Source organism: Panthera uncia (assembly GCF_023721935.1).
Source record: "Panthera uncia isolate 11264 chromosome C1 unlocalized genomic scaffold, Puncia_PCG_1.0 HiC_scaffold_4, whole genome shotgun sequence".
NCBI lineage: Eukaryota > Metazoa > Chordata > Mammalia > Carnivora > Felidae > Panthera > Panthera uncia.
In genome coordinates this window covers 28,168,362-28,187,848 of record NW_026057585.1, presented here as the reverse complement: position 1 = coordinate 28,187,848, position 19,487 = coordinate 28,168,362, and the positions used below count along the sequence as shown (strand labels likewise).

Here is a 19,487-nt window from a genome sequence, read left to right as displayed (position 1 = left end):
CCTTTGGGATTTTGGCTGGGGGATGGGCGAGGGAGATGGCGCTGGCGTGCGCCTTTGTTCCCCGCCAAGCTGAGCTCTGTTCTCCGGAGCTCAACAACTCTCCCTCCCGTTGTCCTCTAGCCCTCCCGCTCTCGGAGCAGAGCTGTTGACTTATAACATTCCAGATGTTAAGTCCTGCTGGCTGTCAGAACACACTCCGTCCGGCCCCTCCGCTTTGCAAGCCAGACTCAGGGGCTCTGCCTTGCCGGGTGGGCTGCCTGCCGCTTCACTGCCCTGGCTCCCTCCGCCAGTCCATGTAGTGCGCACCGCCTCTCTGCCCTTCCGACCCTCTTCCATGGGCCTCTCCTCTATGCTTGGCCCCGGAGAGTCCGTTCAGCTAGCCTTCTGGCAGTTTTCTGGGTTATTTAGGCAGATGTGGGTGGAATCTAAGTGATCAGCAGGACGAGGTGAGCCCAGCATCCTCCTACGCTGCCATCTTCCGTGTTCCTGAAAGTGAGTTTCTTCTGAACAGTTTGGAAATTTTTGAACCATAACTGAAAAGACAAAGAACACCCTACTTCCCAAAATAAAGCACAATTTATTAAAGTGTAGAGATTGTTTGTTTGTTTTTGAGGTATAGCATACATTAGCACATCTTTTTATGAGGCTGCTGTGCACATAGAAGATATTGGAGAAATATTAGCGAAGAGGGGATAGTAGATAACTGAGATAGGATTGACTGGAGCCTATGTCTCCCTGAAGGGAAAGCTCGAGGACTGTTGAGGCTGACCCAGTGGGAGGTAGTGGAATGATGGATCAAAACATGGGGCAGAAGATCCTTGAAAGAACATTCTCTACACAACTTGAGAGGTCTGTCTTAGAAGAGACCTAGAAGAGAAGAGAAAAGTTGCTAAGGTTAGCAAGCAAGGAAGCACGAGTCTTATATTTCTTCTTTGGTAAATTAACATTGTGTAAGTTTAAGGTATACAACATAATGACTTGATGTATATATTATATAACAATTACCACAAGGAAAAATAGAATTATCAAAATGTGACACTTTTGTTAAAAGGTGTTATTGCTGCATTAAATTGGAAATACAGAAAATGTTTATAGTCTCATTTTCCATTATAGGATGTCTTTGAAATGCATTTTGCAAAGATCCCAGATGAACCTGTTGAGAGTATGCCTGTATGCTACATCAAAACAGATACCACAGAAGTCCATGATAGAGAAAGCAGAAGTGAAGCTTCCTCTGAAGATGACTCTTCTGGTGATTCTGAAGATGAACGAGTTCAACGTCTTGCAAAACTTCAGGAGCAGGTAGTTGATTGTATTGGTAAAAGTTTTGGTATTTTTGTGAGCTCTTGATGCAGATCTATTATAAAATGCTTTTTGTAGATTAAAAGCTGTTACATTTAGATCACTTAGCAACTGTGGCTTTATTTACTTATTGGCACATTTATAATGTTTAATAGTCTTTCTTACCCAAAGGTCTATATATCTTAAAATTCTGTTATTTATATTCTTAACCCCAATGAATGGATTCTCATTGAAATGATTTATATGATGTAATCCAAGATATTTTATGGATGATATTTTAACATTGCTACCTTTTGTGATAAAAGGTTAACCTTCTCTGAACTCAAGCCTGAAAAAAACAATTAAAAAGTTAAGATTACTGGAAATTTAATTTTCATGGTCTGGTTATAGATGAATACCTAAGTTTATGGGTTGAGCACATGATAGTATTTCTAATTTAGTGTATGCCTTTCAAAATAATGAATTCGTGAAATAAAATAAGAACCTGAAGGACATGAATTTCAGCATAGTCCTGACTTTTGAGTGCCTTCATTTTTTTTCTGATGTCTTTACTTAGAGCCGTGAATGTTTATAGAATTTTTTCTTTATCAGCTGAAAGCTGTTCATCAACAGCTACAAGTTCTATCCCAAGTACCTTTCCGTAAGCTAAAGAAAAAGAATAAGTCTAAAAGGGAAAAGAAGAAAGAAAAGGTTAATAACAGAGATGAAAATCCAAGGAAAAAGTTTAAGCAAATGAAATTAAAGGAAAAGTCTAAAAGCAAGTAAGTATCTTTTATTAAAAATGCCTTATTCAAATCATAATATTATCTCAAATAATTTTGATTAAATTTAATTTTTGTTTAGTCAGCCAAAGAAGAGGAAACAGCAGGTGTTGGCTCTGAAACCTGAAGATGATGCTAATGCTAAACCTATGAACTATGATGAGAAAAGGCAGTTAAGCTTGGATATAAACAAACTCCCTGGAGATAAACTTGGGCGGGTTGTTCATATAATACAATCAAGAGAGCCTTCACTGAGAAATTCCAACCCTGATGAGATAGAGATAGACTTTGAAACACTAAAAGCATCAACACTGCGAGAACTAGAAAAGTATGTTGCTGCATGTCTAAGAAAAAGACCACTAAAGCCTCATGGTATGTATTTCTGTGTAGCAGTAGAGGTCAGTCTGGTATTTGTTTTTGTTTTTGGGAATACTCTTTTTTCCTCTTAAATCCTATAGGTAAGAAGATAATGAAGTCCAGAGAAGAATTTCATTCACAGAAAAAACAGGAGTTGGAAAAGCGGTTACTAGAGGTCAATAATCAGTTAAACTGTAGAAAACGTCAACCAAAATGTAGGTGGCAGTCCTTTAAATGTTCCTTTGATGATGTCATTCTGGTAGCCTTGTAATGTACTTCCCTATTTTGTAGCTGAGAAGACGCAGTCATCCAAGGCTGTTGGAAGTGGTTCCCGATTAAGCGAAAGCAGTAGCAGCAGCAGCAGCAGCAGCAGCAGCAGCAGCAGCAGCAGCTCCTCGGAGACTGAAAGCAGTAGCAGTGATTCAGGCTCCTCAGACAGCAGTGATTCTGAATCAGGTTAGCTGTCCCCTTAAGTGTACTTGTGTTTGTGCGGAAATTTTTTCCTTGTACTATTGAGACTTCGATTTTTAAGAAACGTCTGTCACTTACCCAGAACCTATGGTTTGGATGCCACACTTATTATTGAATTGCATGTTGAAAATCTTACTATTTTCTTTAAAAGATGCCGTGTAAAATGAAACTTCATATTACACATATGTGACTTAGAGGTGTGTAACATCGAAAATAAGTTTACTAAAGGTGGGATAGTTTCTTAATATATAACACCAGATCTTAATGCGAGAAAATAACAAATAATAAAATTCCAGTCTTCATTTTTTTATAAAGTGAAGGATTATTTGAGAACATTTACTCTCTGTGATGTATCAGATTACTGTAATGTTGCAGTTATGTCCCGTTGTGACAATATATTCTGACTGAATATATTGAATGATTTCATCATTTTGAATTAAGCCAGTCATCCCAGAAAATGTTTAAAGGAGAATTTTATTCACTTCTGTGTTTTCTTCATTGTAGAATATTATCTTCCATTCATAGAAAAATGTACTTCAAATTGAGATTTCCAGTTATGCTGAAGTACCATATTACCTTGGGTAGATTTTCATCAACTGTATCAAGCTTAACTCATTCATGTTTTGTTTGTGCTGTTTCACTGATGGTCATGTAGTTGACAAGTAATCACTGCCCCAAGGATGCCCAAGTGGCATTCCATCATTATCCACCAGAAGGCATGTTCAGAATATAGAGCACTTTTCTACCCCAAATTTTGCTTTATTTTGAATGAGATGCTTCTTGTTTGTCATGAGATTCAGTTCTCTTCAAAAAAAAAAAAAAAAAAATCCTACACAGAATATTGTCACATCAGGGATTCTTACCTTTTGTAAGAACACCCCTCTTATTTCACTGTGGTAGTAAAGGCTTGCTGGCTTGCAGTCCCTTATGTTTCACTTTTGGTTCTGTTCAGTTTGCATTTATGTGGTGCTGATTGCTGCATTTTGTTTTTACATTTCTAAAGTATATAGTGGTAAACATTTTTGTTGGATTTGTCATACTAGAAAATTTTTAAATTGATTTAGGGCTGTAATTATACATTATTTTCTTATATTTGACAATAAAGCATAAAACAATGCTGGAAAAACTAAAGTTGCATTTAGAATTTTAAATTGTAATAATTAGCATTTGTAACTTCATCTAATAAAGCATTTGTGGCCTAATAAGTTACAGCACTTTGTCTTTTATTTGTAAGATAAAGCTGTTTGAGTTATCTAATTATATATTGGCTACTGATCAATAGATGCCTTAAGCATTAGTGGAAAAGTGATATATACAGAGTGCTTCAATAAAATACCTTAATTTCAGTTTCTGATAGATTCTTCCAACACACTGCTTGAAGGAAAGATGTTTATCATCTACTATGTGTTCTTAGAATGGTTCTTATATATGGTTTCCTAACTTTCCAGTGGAATAACTTGGCCTCAGAATTATAATTTTTTTTAACACATTTGTGTTGAATTTTTATTTTATGACTGATGTCCTTGTTTAATGTTATCTTTCTATAACAAGTACTGTTTTTAAAAACATTGTTAAAATCAAAGTAGCACATTGTTATGTTTCAACCTACATTATGAAGGTATATAGGTTTGTGACACTAAGGTCAGTTTTTCTTACATGATAGTATGAATTTGTGAATTTCTTTGAAATTTTTATTGTTTTATAAACATTCAAACTGTGTACTTGGAAACACACTTACATGCATGTTGTAAATTGCAAACTCAGTGCTTACCTTAAATGAGCATTAAGTTCTCTCCTGTTTTTTTGTTTTTGTTTTTGCTTTATTTGCTTAACAAAATAAATTAGTAAATGAAGCAATAGGACCTTTGTCTTAAATATTAACTTCACTTGTACCCATTAAAATACCATAAGGCTTTTTACTTCTGGTGTGTAAGCTAAGAACATTTTTTACTTTCTTGACAAAAACTATAAATGAAAGGATTGTAAATTATGAAAAATAATGAAGTCATATCATAGCAATAATAATACTTAATGCAAAATAGTAAAAAGCATCTGCTATTCTTAATTATGTATATGACATTATCAAAGAGCAGACAACAAATCCCAAGTCAAGTCTCAGGGTAGAGGGAAATGGAGCTACTTACTGAGAAAATACAATTTGTGAAAATTAGGAATGTCAGCAAAAACTTTATCTGTTACATAAGTACAAATTAACTGAAAAAATATATAAGATTTTGTAGCTTTTAAATTTATTGTGGTTTGTTCAGAACTTAAACTTAGAGTTAGAATATCTTCATTGCCATAACTCTGGTTAATAAGGCTTTTGATTATTCAAGATAGGAGATAAGAATATATTTTCATTTCAAAACTTTAATAGAGGAAACTTTTCTGATAGAAAGATATTGATCTTTAGCAATTTTTCTTAACCTTTTTAATACCTGCCTTCTAGAATTTTATAGCAGTTTGGCTATATGCAATTTCCTTAGCAAAATCATAATCTTTTGTAATTTTGGTTATCAAGGATGGAGCTCTAAATTAACTTTTATTAGTTCCTTAATATTGATTCATAGTTCTTTAATTATCCTTATTATGAGCTGCTCTGTCTTTACTGCAGTAGCATTCTGTTTAGATGTGTGAAATGTTTGAATGGTAACATCTGTGAAAAACATTTAAGTGTTGTAAATTGTGTTACAGTTGTTTATTCCACATTATTTAAATGATTATATTTCATGTATTTTCAAACCTTATTTTATGCACTTTTGAAAAATACAGGCTCAATTCTGCTTTATTAAATGAGATTAATTAAATGGCCAAGCTGTGATTTCCAAGGAAAGTTTTATTTAAAAATTCTTTAATTAAAATTTCAAACAAGATATTGAATCAGTTCTAAGGTGGAATTGGAATGAAATCCCAAATCTTTAAAAAATATAAATGAGATATCTTTGGAGTAAAAGCAGTACTTGATTGCAGATTTGTTGTGTTTTGGTTTTATCACTTAAATTATTTTCTTGACTGACATCAGTGTATGCAAATTGTCATGTGTAGCTTAGTCAAGAACATTTATTAAACATTGGTAAAAATGTAACCCTTTTCTAAATGATTTTTCATAACCTTCAAAATATCATCAAATATCAGATCAAATATGTAAATGAGATTTGACAGTAAAATGAATTCCAGATGCTTATATCCTATGTTAGCTGGGCTTTGCTAGTATGTACACAAAACCTATTGAAAGTTTTCTTCTTCTTCTTTTTCTTTTTTTTTTTTTTTTTTTCCTACTGATAGTTTTCTAATTCTCCACAGCTTTGGCTATCTTGAGTGCTATAATAGGGAGGAATATAACTAATAGATTCAATTCCATAGATAATATTACTGAGAATCAAATGGGATCATCTCATTGGTGGTAGTACTTTTAATTGAAATCTTAAAGAAAATAACTTAAGGAACTGTCTAAATGTTAGCTCAGATACTTGATTAGTGTGGAATAGAATTATTTTTCAGGGGGGGCAGCTGAGTGGCTCAGTCGGTTAAGCGTCCGACTTCGGCTCAGGTCATGATTTCAGGGTTTGTGGGTTCGAGCCCTGTGTCAAGCTCTGTGCTGACAGCTCAGAGCCTGGAGCCAGCTTTAGATTCTGTGTCTCTCTCTCTCTGCCCCTCCCCTGTTCATGCTCTGTCTCTCTCTGAATCTCTCTCTCTCTCTCAAAAATAAAATAAACATTAAAAACAAAAAAAGGAATATTTTTCAGGAATGTTTATAATTTCAGTTGTTTAATAGTTACACTCAAACTCAGTGGTTATGGCATCAATTCTTCACCTGATTAAGACAAAGTAAATTTGTCACTTCATTCATTAGACTTTTTGCTTTTATTGGCTTCAGTGTAATATTCAGAGGAGGAAAGTTATGAAGCCCTTTAACAGTTTCTTTTTTAAAAACACTTCCTTAGTTATGGGTGACTTACAAACAGGACTAAAACAATTTCTCTTTTTAGTTTTACAACCTAGGTTTTCTGTAGAAGTGATGAGGATATGATTTTTTTTTTCATGCAAGGGGAAAAAGGACAAAATGGACTTGGTTCAAGTCCAGATTTTGTTATACCTTTTTTAGGCGGAGAATGGTTTAGTGCACGTAGGAAGTACACAATGACAGTTGGGGAATACTCTTTGGCATTTAAGAGAAATGATTAGTTTATCACTTAAAATTTTAAAACTATGATGACTTTCTCATCAACTATAGTATTTTCAAAGCACTAGAAAGATAAATTCAAAGACCCAGCTTTGATTAAAAACCTATATATATTGAGGTCCACGCTTGAGCCTTGAGTCTTTGAAAAAGAGTGATAAATTTTGTCTTGTGTATTTAAAAATTATCTGTTCAAAAATGGGTCTTCCTGAATAAGCAGGCTGTCTAGAATAGTATTTTCTCAGTATGTTAGAATCACCTGCAAAACTTTTAAACTAGTGTCCAAACCTGAATTAAATATAGAATGGGGCTAGATATATGTGATATCTAAGTATCCCAAGTAACTTTAATACGCTGCTATGTTTGAGAACCATTGACCTAGAGGGTTTTTTGTTTCTACCTTTTTAAATTTTTTTTTTGTTATAAATGTTTATTTATTTTTGAGAGGGAGGGATAGCACAAATGGGGGAGTGTTGGGGAAAGGGGGACCACAGAATCTGAAGCAGGCCTCAGGCTCTGAGCTGTCAGCCCAAAGCCCAATGCGGGACTCGAACCCACAAACCTGAGCTGAAGTTTGATGCTAAACCAATCGAGCCACTCAGGCGCCCCAGTTTCCACTTTTTGTACTTGGGTTGTGTTTATATATTAAAATAAGTACCAGACACTTCAATGAAAATTGCCAAAGCAGTCTGTAAAGGGAGCACATTTTTTTAGTTCAAAGACAAATTGCTTATTTGGGTTTTTTTGTTTGTTTGGTTGGTTGGTTGGTTGGTTTTGGTTTTTTAACCAACAGACCATGTCTTAGGTGATAAGTTTGGGCAAATCATTTAACATCTCTGGACATGCTTTTTTCCTATAAAATAAGGTAACAGAACCAGGTAGTGAATTCCAACTACCTTTTTAAACCCTGTTCTGTGTAACAAGTGTGATTTAGTTTTCTAATTCAAAATTCTTCAGTAATTTTTTTCCGCTATATATGGCATAACGTTCTGGTTTTGCATTATGGTATTATATTCATATTCAGCTTATTAAACTTTTCTTAGTCCATACTGTCTTCCTGATAACATTTGCTATATCTGGAGCATTTATCTCAGTGCTTTGATAGGTGATGGATATTAAACCAACTCTTTAATCAAATATTCAATTCCAGCTCTCTTTTATTCTATAATTAAAATTTTTTGCCTTAGTTTAAAATGAAAACTTTTTTTAATGTTTATTTTTGAGAGAGAGACAGAGAGCGAGCAGGGGAGAGGGGGCAGAGAGAGAGACACACACAGAATCCACAGCAGGCTCCAGGCTCTAAGCTGTCAGCACAGAGCCAGACACAGGGGCTCTAACTCAACGAACTGCGAGATTATGACCTGAGTTGAAGTCAGATGCTCAACCGAGCCACCCAGGCGCCCCTAAAATAAAAACTTTTCCATCAGAGTTTTATGTTGAGGTTTTGGGGGAGATGTGAAAATAGAACATATTACATAACATGCATAATATGCATTTGTTTAGTAGTTCACATATATTACCCAATTTGAATCTCTTAAGGTGGGTATGCATATTATCACAGTTCCCTGAAGAAATTAGTTGACAGTATATATGTTGTCACTATAGTGCTCAGTTTCATTAAGATTTGCAAGACCTGAAGAGCTTCTTCACTAACTGAAAGGGGATCTTAAACTCGATAGTGAAAATGTATATGTTTGCCTTTTAACTACAAGGGCCAGGAACTCATAAACAGTTTTATGTTTTATGTTTCTAGAAAGTCAACTATGTAAAAGTAGAATGAGAATCAAAATGCTGAGTTTTAGGCTGTCATTAATTATTCTTCTGTCCATAGTCTAAGACTTTTATGAAACATACTGTATCGGATGGTTTTGACCTTTTTTTATTGCAGTATAACTGACATACAATATTAGTTTCAGGTGTACAACATAGTGATTTGGCATTTGTGTACTTTGCAAAATAATGACTACAGTAAGTCTAGTTACCATTCTAGTTAAAAAAATTTTGATGCCTTTTCCTAGTGTCTTCAGATTCAGAGAATTTTTAAAATTCTGAGCTATTATATCAGAAAACTAAGATAACGCCCTTGAATTTTTTAGTAGAACACTAATATATGTCATATTTTATTATACTTAAGAGTCTATGTAAATTGTAGAATAATGTAGTTTGGGTGCATATTTGAATATTTAAGATAGCTGTGTAGATGTGCATATATTATATGATCATATTAATGAAGTCTGTTTTTTTTTGTTCAAAGCTGAAACCATAATTTATCCCCTAAATGTGAAAGCTACCTGGATCTATACCCTCAATCTTTCCTGTCTATATTCTTCCCTTCCCTTCCACCTCGCCCCCAACACTTAAATAATACTTAGTGGAGTGACATTAAGATGGTTCGTGTCATTTCAAAACTTGAATTCTTTAAACTAAAGCACGTCATTGAGTGGCATTTAGCAATTTTAACAATGTCCAGCATCAAACATTTTAGGAGAGGAAAGAACAGTAACACATCCAGTGGAAACTGATGGCATTTCAGGAAGCAGAAGGTAATTATTAAAATTAGAACGTTTTAAGTTTGAATAAGATTTGGTATTAACCAGCTTTGGTGCCCTGGAGCCTGAAACAAATAATGCTAAGGTGGCTCATCAATGCCCACCTGGAGAGATGGGTCAAGGCATTAACTGGCAGTTTGGTGCTTTATTGCACTGGCCTAGGCTTATGATTGGGGAGGACAGCGCCAGAAAATATTGTAAGATAAAGAAAGGAACTTATGAGTAGCATGTCAGAGATCTCTTTTTATATCTACTGTACCACCAGTGTCTGCTGTAAAGGTATTTCTAAAGGTAAAGAAGGTACTATAAAAACCATTTGTTACAACATAGTTGAGGCTGCCAAATAACTAGAGAGTAAATAAATAATTGTTTGGGATCTTCCCATAATGCTTAGTAAGCAGAGCAGACTTTACCATGAAATCAAATAGCTTCACTTTTCATAAAAGACTGTATCCTCTCAGATCAGTGATATATCCTTCTCTTATAGTAAGTTCTTAATTATTTTAATTAAGTTCCTTGTGGCTGTATTTATGGCTACTTGGTAAAAGATGATTTTGCTATAATTCATTCTACTTGTTTAAAACCTTATCTGTGTTGTAACTTGTTCCTGTTTAAACTGTCGCTTATTCAAGCTCTTTACTATGCTGTTCTTTTTTGCCTAAATGATCCAAATTGAAATTTGTGAGTGGATATTTATTCAATTATGTGGAAAAGAAAATATCCCCTTTAAAACGCAAATATCTCTTTAGAATTTTGACTGATTCAAAGGGCAAAAACCTGGTAACTATAAGAATTTCTTGATTTAAGAGGTTGGTATTAAAGACATTTTCCTGAGATGACCGTTCTATTTTTAATATGAAAACAATTTATAATTTAAATCGTAAGGTTTTAAGCTAACAAATATTGAAATATTTATTTATATACATTTGCAGAAATGTTTCCTAAATTTACTGAAGCAAAACAGAATGATTCTCCTAAAGAACAAGTAAAGGTAAGTTAATTCCTCCTTTTTTACCTTAGAATTTAAAAATGTATGTTATAACTCAACTGGTATAGTAGTAGCTTCTTTAAAATTTGTTTTGATTTTGTTTATAACGAAGAGCTGTCACATTTTCAGTTTGTCAACTAAATACTCAAAGATTTCTTCTTAAAATTGAATACAGGAAGTATTTGGCTACATTTTTCTAATAAGATATAACTGTTCTATAAATCATATTAGAAGAACAAATGATAGAAGTTTTGAGTTAGTCTTGAGAGTAAATACAGAAGAAAGGCCTTGCTTTCCCTATGTGCACACAGTAGGATGTAGGGTGCACACAGTAAGGTGGGATTTCTAAAGGGAGTAGGAAAATGGTAGGCAGGGTTTCTAAAGATAAAGCTTATAATTACCGGCTACTAATTTTAGCACATCTATCATTAGTAGTTGACATGCTTTGACAAGGATAGAAGTAATTTTATCTCTTACTAAACTAATTCAAGTTGTAATTCTCATTAAAGCTTTAATCCTCTATACCTTCCTGAATATAGAATTACAGGTATATACCTTTATTAAATTATAAATTAACATCATCTAACTAGGTTACAGATGTACGACATAAATACGTGTGTTGAGGGAGCTCTCTATTATAATTATATCTTATCTTATATATATTATATAAGAGATATATATAATCATCCTGTTAAGAGGTTGCATGATTAGTGCGATCATCTATTTTCATAATTGAGAAAATGTAGAAGGAATATATATACTATCTGAAGGAGAAAATGCTTAAAATGGCTTTTAAACTACAGGGAAGGGAAAGAAATGGTTAGTACATTGACACAGATTAGGGACTTACTTTTTCTAAACAGAGGTAGTAGTGCGAAGAGAGGCAAAGAAGCACAGAAGTTGTGTTCAGGGAAAAATGGCAGCAGAGGGTATTTGTCAGGGATTAGTTGGCTTGGGGGACATAATAAAGAGGGCTTTGGACACCCAGATGAAGTGGTAATTAATTTGGTAGACAAGAATGAGTTCTCAAAGGTACAGATTGTCTGTTGCCATAGATTTTAGTGGAATCAAAATTATATCAGTGAACTTTGAAAGCATCCTCAATACATAGCATATAAAATGCTGTCTTTTTATTTTAATGTTTATGAGGGAGGGAGGGAGGAAAGGAGGCAGCAGAGAGAGAGGGAGACACAGATCAGAAGCAGGCTCCAGGCTCTGAGCTGTCAGCACAGAGCCTGATGTGAGGCTCGAACTCACAGACTGAGATCATGACCTGGGCCGAAGTTGGATGCTCAACTGACTGAGCCACCCAGGTGCCTCTAGAATGCTCTCTTAATGATCTGTTTGTGGCCAGAATTTTTTCAGTGTCACTCACTGAGGAACAAAATGCCCATTGATAATAAAAGAGGGAATTTTTTTAGAAATATGAGTAAATGCATATATTTGTGTGTTTCAGAAAGTGATTTTTTATTGATTTAAACCTCAGCATTTGACTCTAACTTTGCAGCTTGGGTCTATATTATTGTTGGAACATTTCTATGGCATTAGTTTTATTCAAGCTAGCATAGGTATTCATACACTTGCCTTATTTACTCACTCTAACCCCTTTATTAGATGGAGAAAGACTGTCTTACTGATCTCTGTACTATCTACAACTCAAAGCTTAGTAGATAAGGTACCTGGGCTTTGGTACTATAACTTAGCTTGTGACTAAATAATTGTGAGATTCTAGGAAAGTTGCTTTTATTATATCTGAGTCCTATTGTAAACTATAAACGGGGATAATAGTTATATTGAACTCATGAGATTATTGTGAGAATTGAAGAGCTTTATATAAAGGGTTTAGCCTGGTGCCTCACACATTGTAAGCATTTAATAAATGTTAGCTATATAATACAGTTGTTACTTACTAAATCAGAATTTTGTTGATAGTCTTACAGGTCAACTATCATGTGATTTTTACCCACCCTTCCCATTATGCCTATAATTCAGTAAGGTAAAGGGGGTAAAAGAAAGCAGATTAGTCTCTAGATTTGGTATAAAAGCTTACAGGAAAGCATTTGGAAATAAGCAGCACTATTTAATAACATATGTAAGTTTGTATGTATTATTAACTAAGATTATAGGCTTTGACTAACTCTACCTAAAACTATAGGATGGCCAAGTCTTTTAATCTTTCCACACCTTATTTTTCTCATCTGTAAGAATGGGATAATTATACCCTATAAGTTTGTATGACTTAAATAATTATATCATAGTTGAAGGTAGTTTTAAATTATATTCTTTTCCTCTCTGTTTCTACTTTTTTAGTTAAACTTCTTGTGTGGTTAAAACTCTGAAAGACAATTGTCTTTATCTTTGTCTTAACAGATACAGTCTTCTGTACAAGATGAAGCCTCTGCAAAAACTACCCTTTTTTGTCAGACTTCATATTCATGTGAAATACCACCAGATCACCATCAGTTAGCATTTAATCATCAAGAATTAGAACATTTACACAGTGTGCAAAACATTTCGTCTTTACAAATTCTGCCTCCCTCAGGTAAGAAATTAACTAGTTAATAACTACTAAATTTCAGGTTAGAAATAATCACTGAAGCACATAGTTAGAAATTATCTGCTTTATTTTTAAAGGTATTCATTACATTTGAATAAGAAAATTATATGTACAGTTCACATGCAATTTACTTTCATATAGATTATATACATTGGCTTGTGGGTCAAATACTAAAACCTTTCACTGCCAGAGCCCATACTACTGAGTTCTGAGCAGATTTGGGAAATGTAGCTCTAATTTCCATGATTCCTATTTGAGTTGGAAAGGTAGGATGGAATAAGGAAAAGATAGAGGTTTTATAGGTAGAGAAATAAATTTTATACATGAGAAGTAGTTTACAGCTAAGGAAACTTAGGACAAAAATACTTGCCTAGTGGTAGTTCCCATTTACCAAATCATCTTCCAAACCTGGCTAAATTTTTATATTGTTACATTCATTTGACTACAAATATCTTGTCTGTTAGTCTTGTCAGAAGTGGAGTTATTGCCTGTCTCGTCCTGATTCTCCTGCCGTGTATGCCACAAACAATAATTCTCCGATACTGATGAGCCCAGCTTAAGGAGTACCTGAACCTTGAGATAGTATTCAGGTCTAGTCTAGAGTCAGGTGTGAATATTCCTCATCCATGTCGCCTTCCCTCTAGTAGGCTGCCCACCAGTTTCTATTTGGCCTTCCAAGGGCAGGGGTTTCTCCAAAGCAGAAGAAATTTCTAAATTGTTTTACTACAGTACAGATTAGGAGGAAGAGAGAAGTTTTGATCCTCCTTTAGTGCTTCCAGTGAAAGCTCTCTGTTCTGTGTTTGAGTATTTATTTCATTTTGTATGTAACTCAAGTTATAGCTCTTCAGTGTGGAGAAGGGAATGGAGATCAAAATAGAAAATACCTAAAGCAACACTGGAAGGCATCCCAGGAATTAAAGAAAAAAAAAAACACAAAGATCCAAACTATAAAATATTTATATCCATCCTTTTGTGGAAAAAGGTTTTCAAAGTATGCAGGAGCATAACTGAAGATGTGTTAATTCTAGGTCATGAATTATCTTGAATGCAAGTGTTGCATTTGGGTCTTTTATTTTGCACACAACAAGTAGCTTTGTTTTTTGTTTTTTGTTTTTGTTTTTGTTTTTTTTTAACGTTTATTTATTTTTGGGACAGAGAGAGACAGAGCATGAACAGGGGAGGGGCAGAGAGAGAGGGAGACACAGAATCTGAAACAGGCTCCAGGCTCTGAGCCATCAGCCCAGAGCCCGACGCGGGGCTCGAACTCACAGACTGCGAGATCGTAACCTGAGCTGTAGTCGGACGCTTAACCGACTGAGCCACCCAGGCACCCCTAGCTTTGTTTTTTTTTAACGTTTATTCATTTTTGAGAGACAAAGCACAAGCAGGGGAGGGGCAGAGAGAGGGAGACACAGACACTTAAGCAGGCTTCAGGCTCTAGCTGTCAGCACAGAGCCCGACGCAGGGCTCAAACCCACGAACCGCGAGATCATGACCTGAGCCAAAGTCAGTCACCTAATCGACTGAGCCACCCAGGCGTCCCTCAACAACAAGTAGCTTTAAATAGTAGCCTAACAAAATCAGATTTTATAATCGGAACTGATTGCTGCTTAACTGTTTAGGGGACAGACAGATTTTAAGATGAAGATGCTCTGATGTAGGTGGAACCAAGTAAGGAAGCTGAGTGCTATGTAGTCTAGGAGAGAAATTATACGAGGACCATAACTGAGGCAGTAAGCATGGAAAGATGTGGATAAATTAGAAGAATATTTTTGTGGCACAGCGCATAGGCTTTGTTAGAATGAATGTCTCACCAAGGTATCATCCAATAGTTAGATTGAAAATAAGAGGCAGTGCTCACTTTGGGCGTATTTGAGGTACTAGAGTATCTGATTAGAAATATATGACTAGAAGTAGGTTTCTAGAACTAATAGGATATAGCAAGAACTATAATTTATGAATCACCAGCGTATAGAAGCTACTTGAAGCTGTAAGAATGGATGAAAACATCCAGGAAAATGTACAAAGCAAGAAGAGGAAGGTTAAGGACGAAATTCTAGGAAACAAAACTTCCTCAGTAAAAATTTTAAAAAATTAGTTAAAAGACGATGTTATCAAATCACCAGAGTACAAAAGCGCCACAAGAGTATACTACAGTGCATTAAAGTAAGATGAGGAGTGAGGCTTAAAGTTGGCAGTTGAGATTTTTTACTTTCGCAAAAGGTTTTTTAGTGGCCATTGTGATTGAGGTAGAAGCCAGATTTTTGTAAATTGAGAAGTAATCTGAATGTAGCCAGTCTTTCAAGAAGTTTGTTGGAGAGGATAGCTGTAACTTTAACAGGAAAATAGGTGGGGGTTTTGTTTGTTTTGTTTTTTGGGGTTTTGGTGTTTTGTTTTTTGTTTGTTTTCTCAGACTGGGAGAAGTTGTTTTGTTATGTTTGAGTTTTTGAATCAGATTTGAGCATGTTTGAAGGTTGATCAGAAAGAGCCACAGTAGGGAAAGGTTGCTGTTTTCATTATAGCACTTTTGCAGAACAATTGATAGGGATAGCCCTGAAGAAGAAATAGACAATGGAAAACCAAAAGAATGCATTCATGATGGTCTTTTGTTCCTATTTTGAGAAAACACCCTATCTGTGAAAAGTCAGGCTTTCAATATCTAAGTCTTCAGTTGGGGTAAGTTTATTGTATTTTACTTCAATTTGGGCTTATATGTGATTGTGAGTAACATAGTGTGTAAAAGGAATTTTGTATGATGCCACAGATGCTATTCTGTTGCACTAACCAGGTTTTTCAGAACCCAGTGGTTTGCATTTGCTAACTGTAGGTGGCACTATGCCCAAGGGAAACTACAAATGTATACAAGCTAAAATATATATAGAAGTTTACTTTTCTGGAGTTTAATCTCGATGGAAATAAATTTTTGGTTAAGTCTTTTAAACAATAAAGATTTTTTTCACTTAAGTTTTCTTAACAAAAAAAACCTTGAAAAATGTTAGTACAGAAAAGCTTTAAGAAATTGAATCAAGTGTTGTCAGCTTTTCCCAAAATTACTGCCATCATCTCCATATGAACTAGAAGAAGCCTCTTTTTTTTTCCCCTTAAAATAAGTTGAAGCTCTTAGTTATAAAGGATTATTAGTCTTATTCTTATTACTTATCCATTTCCCAGCTTATAAAAATCTTCACTCAGTTGTATTAAGAATTACAAAAAATACTTACGCTGTCATATCATTGTGAATTAACATGGCAAATGAAAAGCTTAATCAAAGAGTTAGCCATCAAGTAGGAGAAATAAACAATTGGGTATGCGAAATAAAAATAATGTTCCCTAAAAGAATCAAAATGAAATTTAAGGAGGTGAGGAAGGCAAAATTACCTGATCTCTTTGGCAGATGTGTATTTTACAGATTAAGTTATCATTTGAGCTGGATATTGGAGGAAGAAGTAAGACTTATCTATGTATATCTAGGACTGAAAGGCATTTTGGATGGAGAAAACAACATGAATGAAGGTATTTAGGCAATCAATAATTGGATGTGATTAAACCTTTGGTTGGATGAATAGGAATATGGGGAAATGAATTTGGGAAGGTAGACCAGTTCAGATCATAAAGAACCTTGATATCTAGAGACTTTGGACTTAATGGTAATGGTATAGTCATTGGGGAGCCAGTGAAGGTTTTTTGTTTTTTGTTTTTTTTTTTTCGAGCAAAGGGTGTGCTTCAAAGTAATTAATATGCCAATATTATGTAGGCCAGTTGGAGGAATGGGCCATAGGGAACAGAAAGAAAATAGCAATTGTGTTTTTGCAGTAGCAGAAAAAAAAACAAAGTGATGGAAAGAAGGAAACGGGAAAGGCTAAAAAATTATAAGGGTCAAACAAGCAGGTCTGCAAAAGATGAATATATGCTAGGTTTTAAGAACAAAGGAATATAAGCTTCAGTGACTCAGAGAATATGGGCTAGATACTGGTCCGGGTTGCAGAACATAAGTCTTAGGAAAGATGAGTTCTGTAGTGTTTTGGGTACTAGAGGGTAATCCCCATAAAAATGTTTTTCGGAAAGTTGGACCTTAACATACTTCCTAGGCTTCTGTGATACTATTTTCTTGATCGTCCCATCTCTCAGAATATTCCTTACAGATATCTCTGTATCTGCCTTAAGCCCTTAATATCTTTTTACTTCAGGGCTTTCCAGCCATGTTCCAAAGCCTAGGTTTACTGAGCTAGTGATCCTCTCCACTTTCATAGCAATAGGCTTGGAGCAGCCTTCCCATTTACCCAGATTTTCCATACATTGATCATTTTCTACTTATTATAACATGTAAAAGGTTGAAAGGCAGTGATCTATACATTGTGCCTAAGTGATCTTGGTGTCTGTTACTTCTGGTCTCATTTTTACAAATCAAGCATCGAGGCCCCATGCATGTTTATACACCTCTGCTGACCATCTTTCCTTCAGCATCTCATAGGTATGTCAAGCACAGCATGCCAAAACTGAATTTCCCGATTTTAATCTTTCCTCTTTAATTTTTTAATTTTTTGCTTTAAAAAACACTATGACTGGTGCGCCTGGGTGGCTCTGTGGGTTAAGTGTCCAACTTTTGGTTTCGGTTCAGGTCATGGTCTCCTGGTTTGTGAGTTCAAGCCCCACATCAGGCTCCATGCTGATAGTGCAGAGCCTGCTTGGGATTCTCTGTCTCCCTCTCTCTCTACCCCTCCCCCACCTCAAAAATAAATAAACTTAAAAAGATAAAAATAAATTATGAGAAATAAAAAACACTATTACTTTATTAACTACCAATAGAGCTAGCCTACATGGGGCAGTGGATGCTCTGGGCTCAGGGTACATGTAGGATGTGAGGAGGGGATAATGATTGAGAGTCTCTTTTGAAGGAGAGAGTGTGGTCTGGAGGCCAGGCCCAAGAGCACCTCACATTTGCTTCTAGAAATGGGTAGACCTAATAAAGTAGCCATGGCAAGATATGGCCATTCCACCAGAAAGATGCAGAAATTCTTGGAAATCTAGCTGTCCATCACAGTTGAGGTCTAGTTTTTTCATCATACAGTCTAGGACACCAGGGTCCTTCCAGTTCTTTAGGAAGGCTTCCACTTCTGTATTCATGAAGGCTGGGAACTCTTTCTTGGAGAGGTGCAGTTGTTAGCCTCCTTTCCAGCATACTTGTGGGAAACAGCAATCAGAAGCTCAATGCACTGCTCAGTCTCAGTAGGGCTGGATATTTTTGCCATGTCTATGTGAAGCAGGCATGGAGCCTGTGACCAGGCAGTGGCAGCACTGCTCCTTTTTCATTCTTTTTTTTTTTAATTTACATCCAAGTTAGTTAGCATATAGTGCAACAGTGATTTCAGGAGTAGATTCCTTAGTGCCCCTTACCCATTTAGCCCATCCCCCCTCCCACAACCCCTCCAGTAACCCTCAGTTTGTTCTCCATATTTATGAGTCTCTTGCTTTGTCCCCCTCCCTGTTTTTATATTATTTTTGTTTCCCTTCCATTATGTCCATCAGTTTTGTCTCTTAAGGTCCTCATATGAGTGAAGTCATATGATGTTTGTCTTTCTCTGACTAATTTCACTTAGCATAATACCCTCCAGCTCCATCCACGTAGCTGCAAATGGCAAGATTTCATTCTTTTTGATTGCCAAGTAATACTCCATTGTATATATATACCACATTTTCTTTATCTATTCATCCATCAATGGACATTTGGGCTCTTTTCATACTTTGGCTATTGTTGATAGTGCTGCTGTAAACATGGGGGTGCATGTGTCCCTTTGAAAGAGCACACCTGTATCCCTTGGATAAATACCTAGTAGTGCAATTGCTGGGTCATAGGGTAGTTCTATTTTTAGTTTTTTGAGGTACCTCCATAATGTTTTCCAGAGTGGCTGCACCAGCTTGCATTCCCAGCTCCTCTTTCATTCTTAATAACAGCACTGCCACCACCTATTTCAGCAAACTGAGTCATTTAGCATTTAATTCTCTTGACATGCATACTCTTTCTACATCTTAAATAATATGTGGCCTCAAGCACAGAAGGGATGTAGTTATGTACTTAAAGCTATACTCCCTGTTTTTCCCTTCCTTGTTGAACTGAGAAAACATAGGTATGTTAGGCCATGTAGGGACATACAAATTTAAACTTTGTTCTTTCATTCATGCCTCTAGTTTAACAGTTTTTTCTCACCCTTCCATGATCACTCCCATCTCTTAACATTCCTCTCTTTTTCAAGCCTCAACCTCAACTAGTAGGATTTGGCCAGAGAATCAGTCAAGGGATTGACAGATGGTAGAAGGTTAAATG

The 19,487-nt window shown here is 35.5% G+C and overlaps 1 protein-coding gene and 1 pseudogene across 6 annotated transcripts in view; one reads left to right on the top strand and one right to left on the bottom strand.

Annotated features, from left to right (window-relative positions):
• The window catches only part of BRDT (bromodomain testis associated), an 80,095-nt gene that overhangs the window by 34,366 nt on the left and 26,242 nt on the right, over positions 1 to 19,487 (top strand). For 5 of the 6 annotated variants that reach the window (XM_049618433.1, XM_049618432.1, XM_049618434.1 and 2 more), the window contains 7 exons: positions 1,114 to 1,302; positions 1,894 to 2,063; positions 2,146 to 2,435; positions 2,522 to 2,635; positions 2,712 to 2,876; positions 10,553 to 10,611; positions 12,979 to 13,150. In XM_049618433.1, coding sequence (XP_049474390.1) covers positions 1,114 to 1,302; positions 1,894 to 2,063; positions 2,146 to 2,435; positions 2,522 to 2,635; positions 2,712 to 2,876; positions 10,553 to 10,611; positions 12,979 to 13,150 — 1,159 coding nt within the window. Of the gene's footprint in view, positions 1 to 1,113; positions 1,303 to 1,893; positions 2,064 to 2,145; positions 2,436 to 2,521; positions 2,636 to 2,711; positions 2,877 to 10,552; positions 10,612 to 12,978; positions 13,151 to 16,636; positions 16,702 to 19,487 lie in introns of those variants that run through there. The other variant, XM_049618437.1, reaches the window with a different exon arrangement.
• On the bottom strand, positions 18,110 to 18,414 carry LOC125913313 (protein S100-A11-like; annotated as a pseudogene).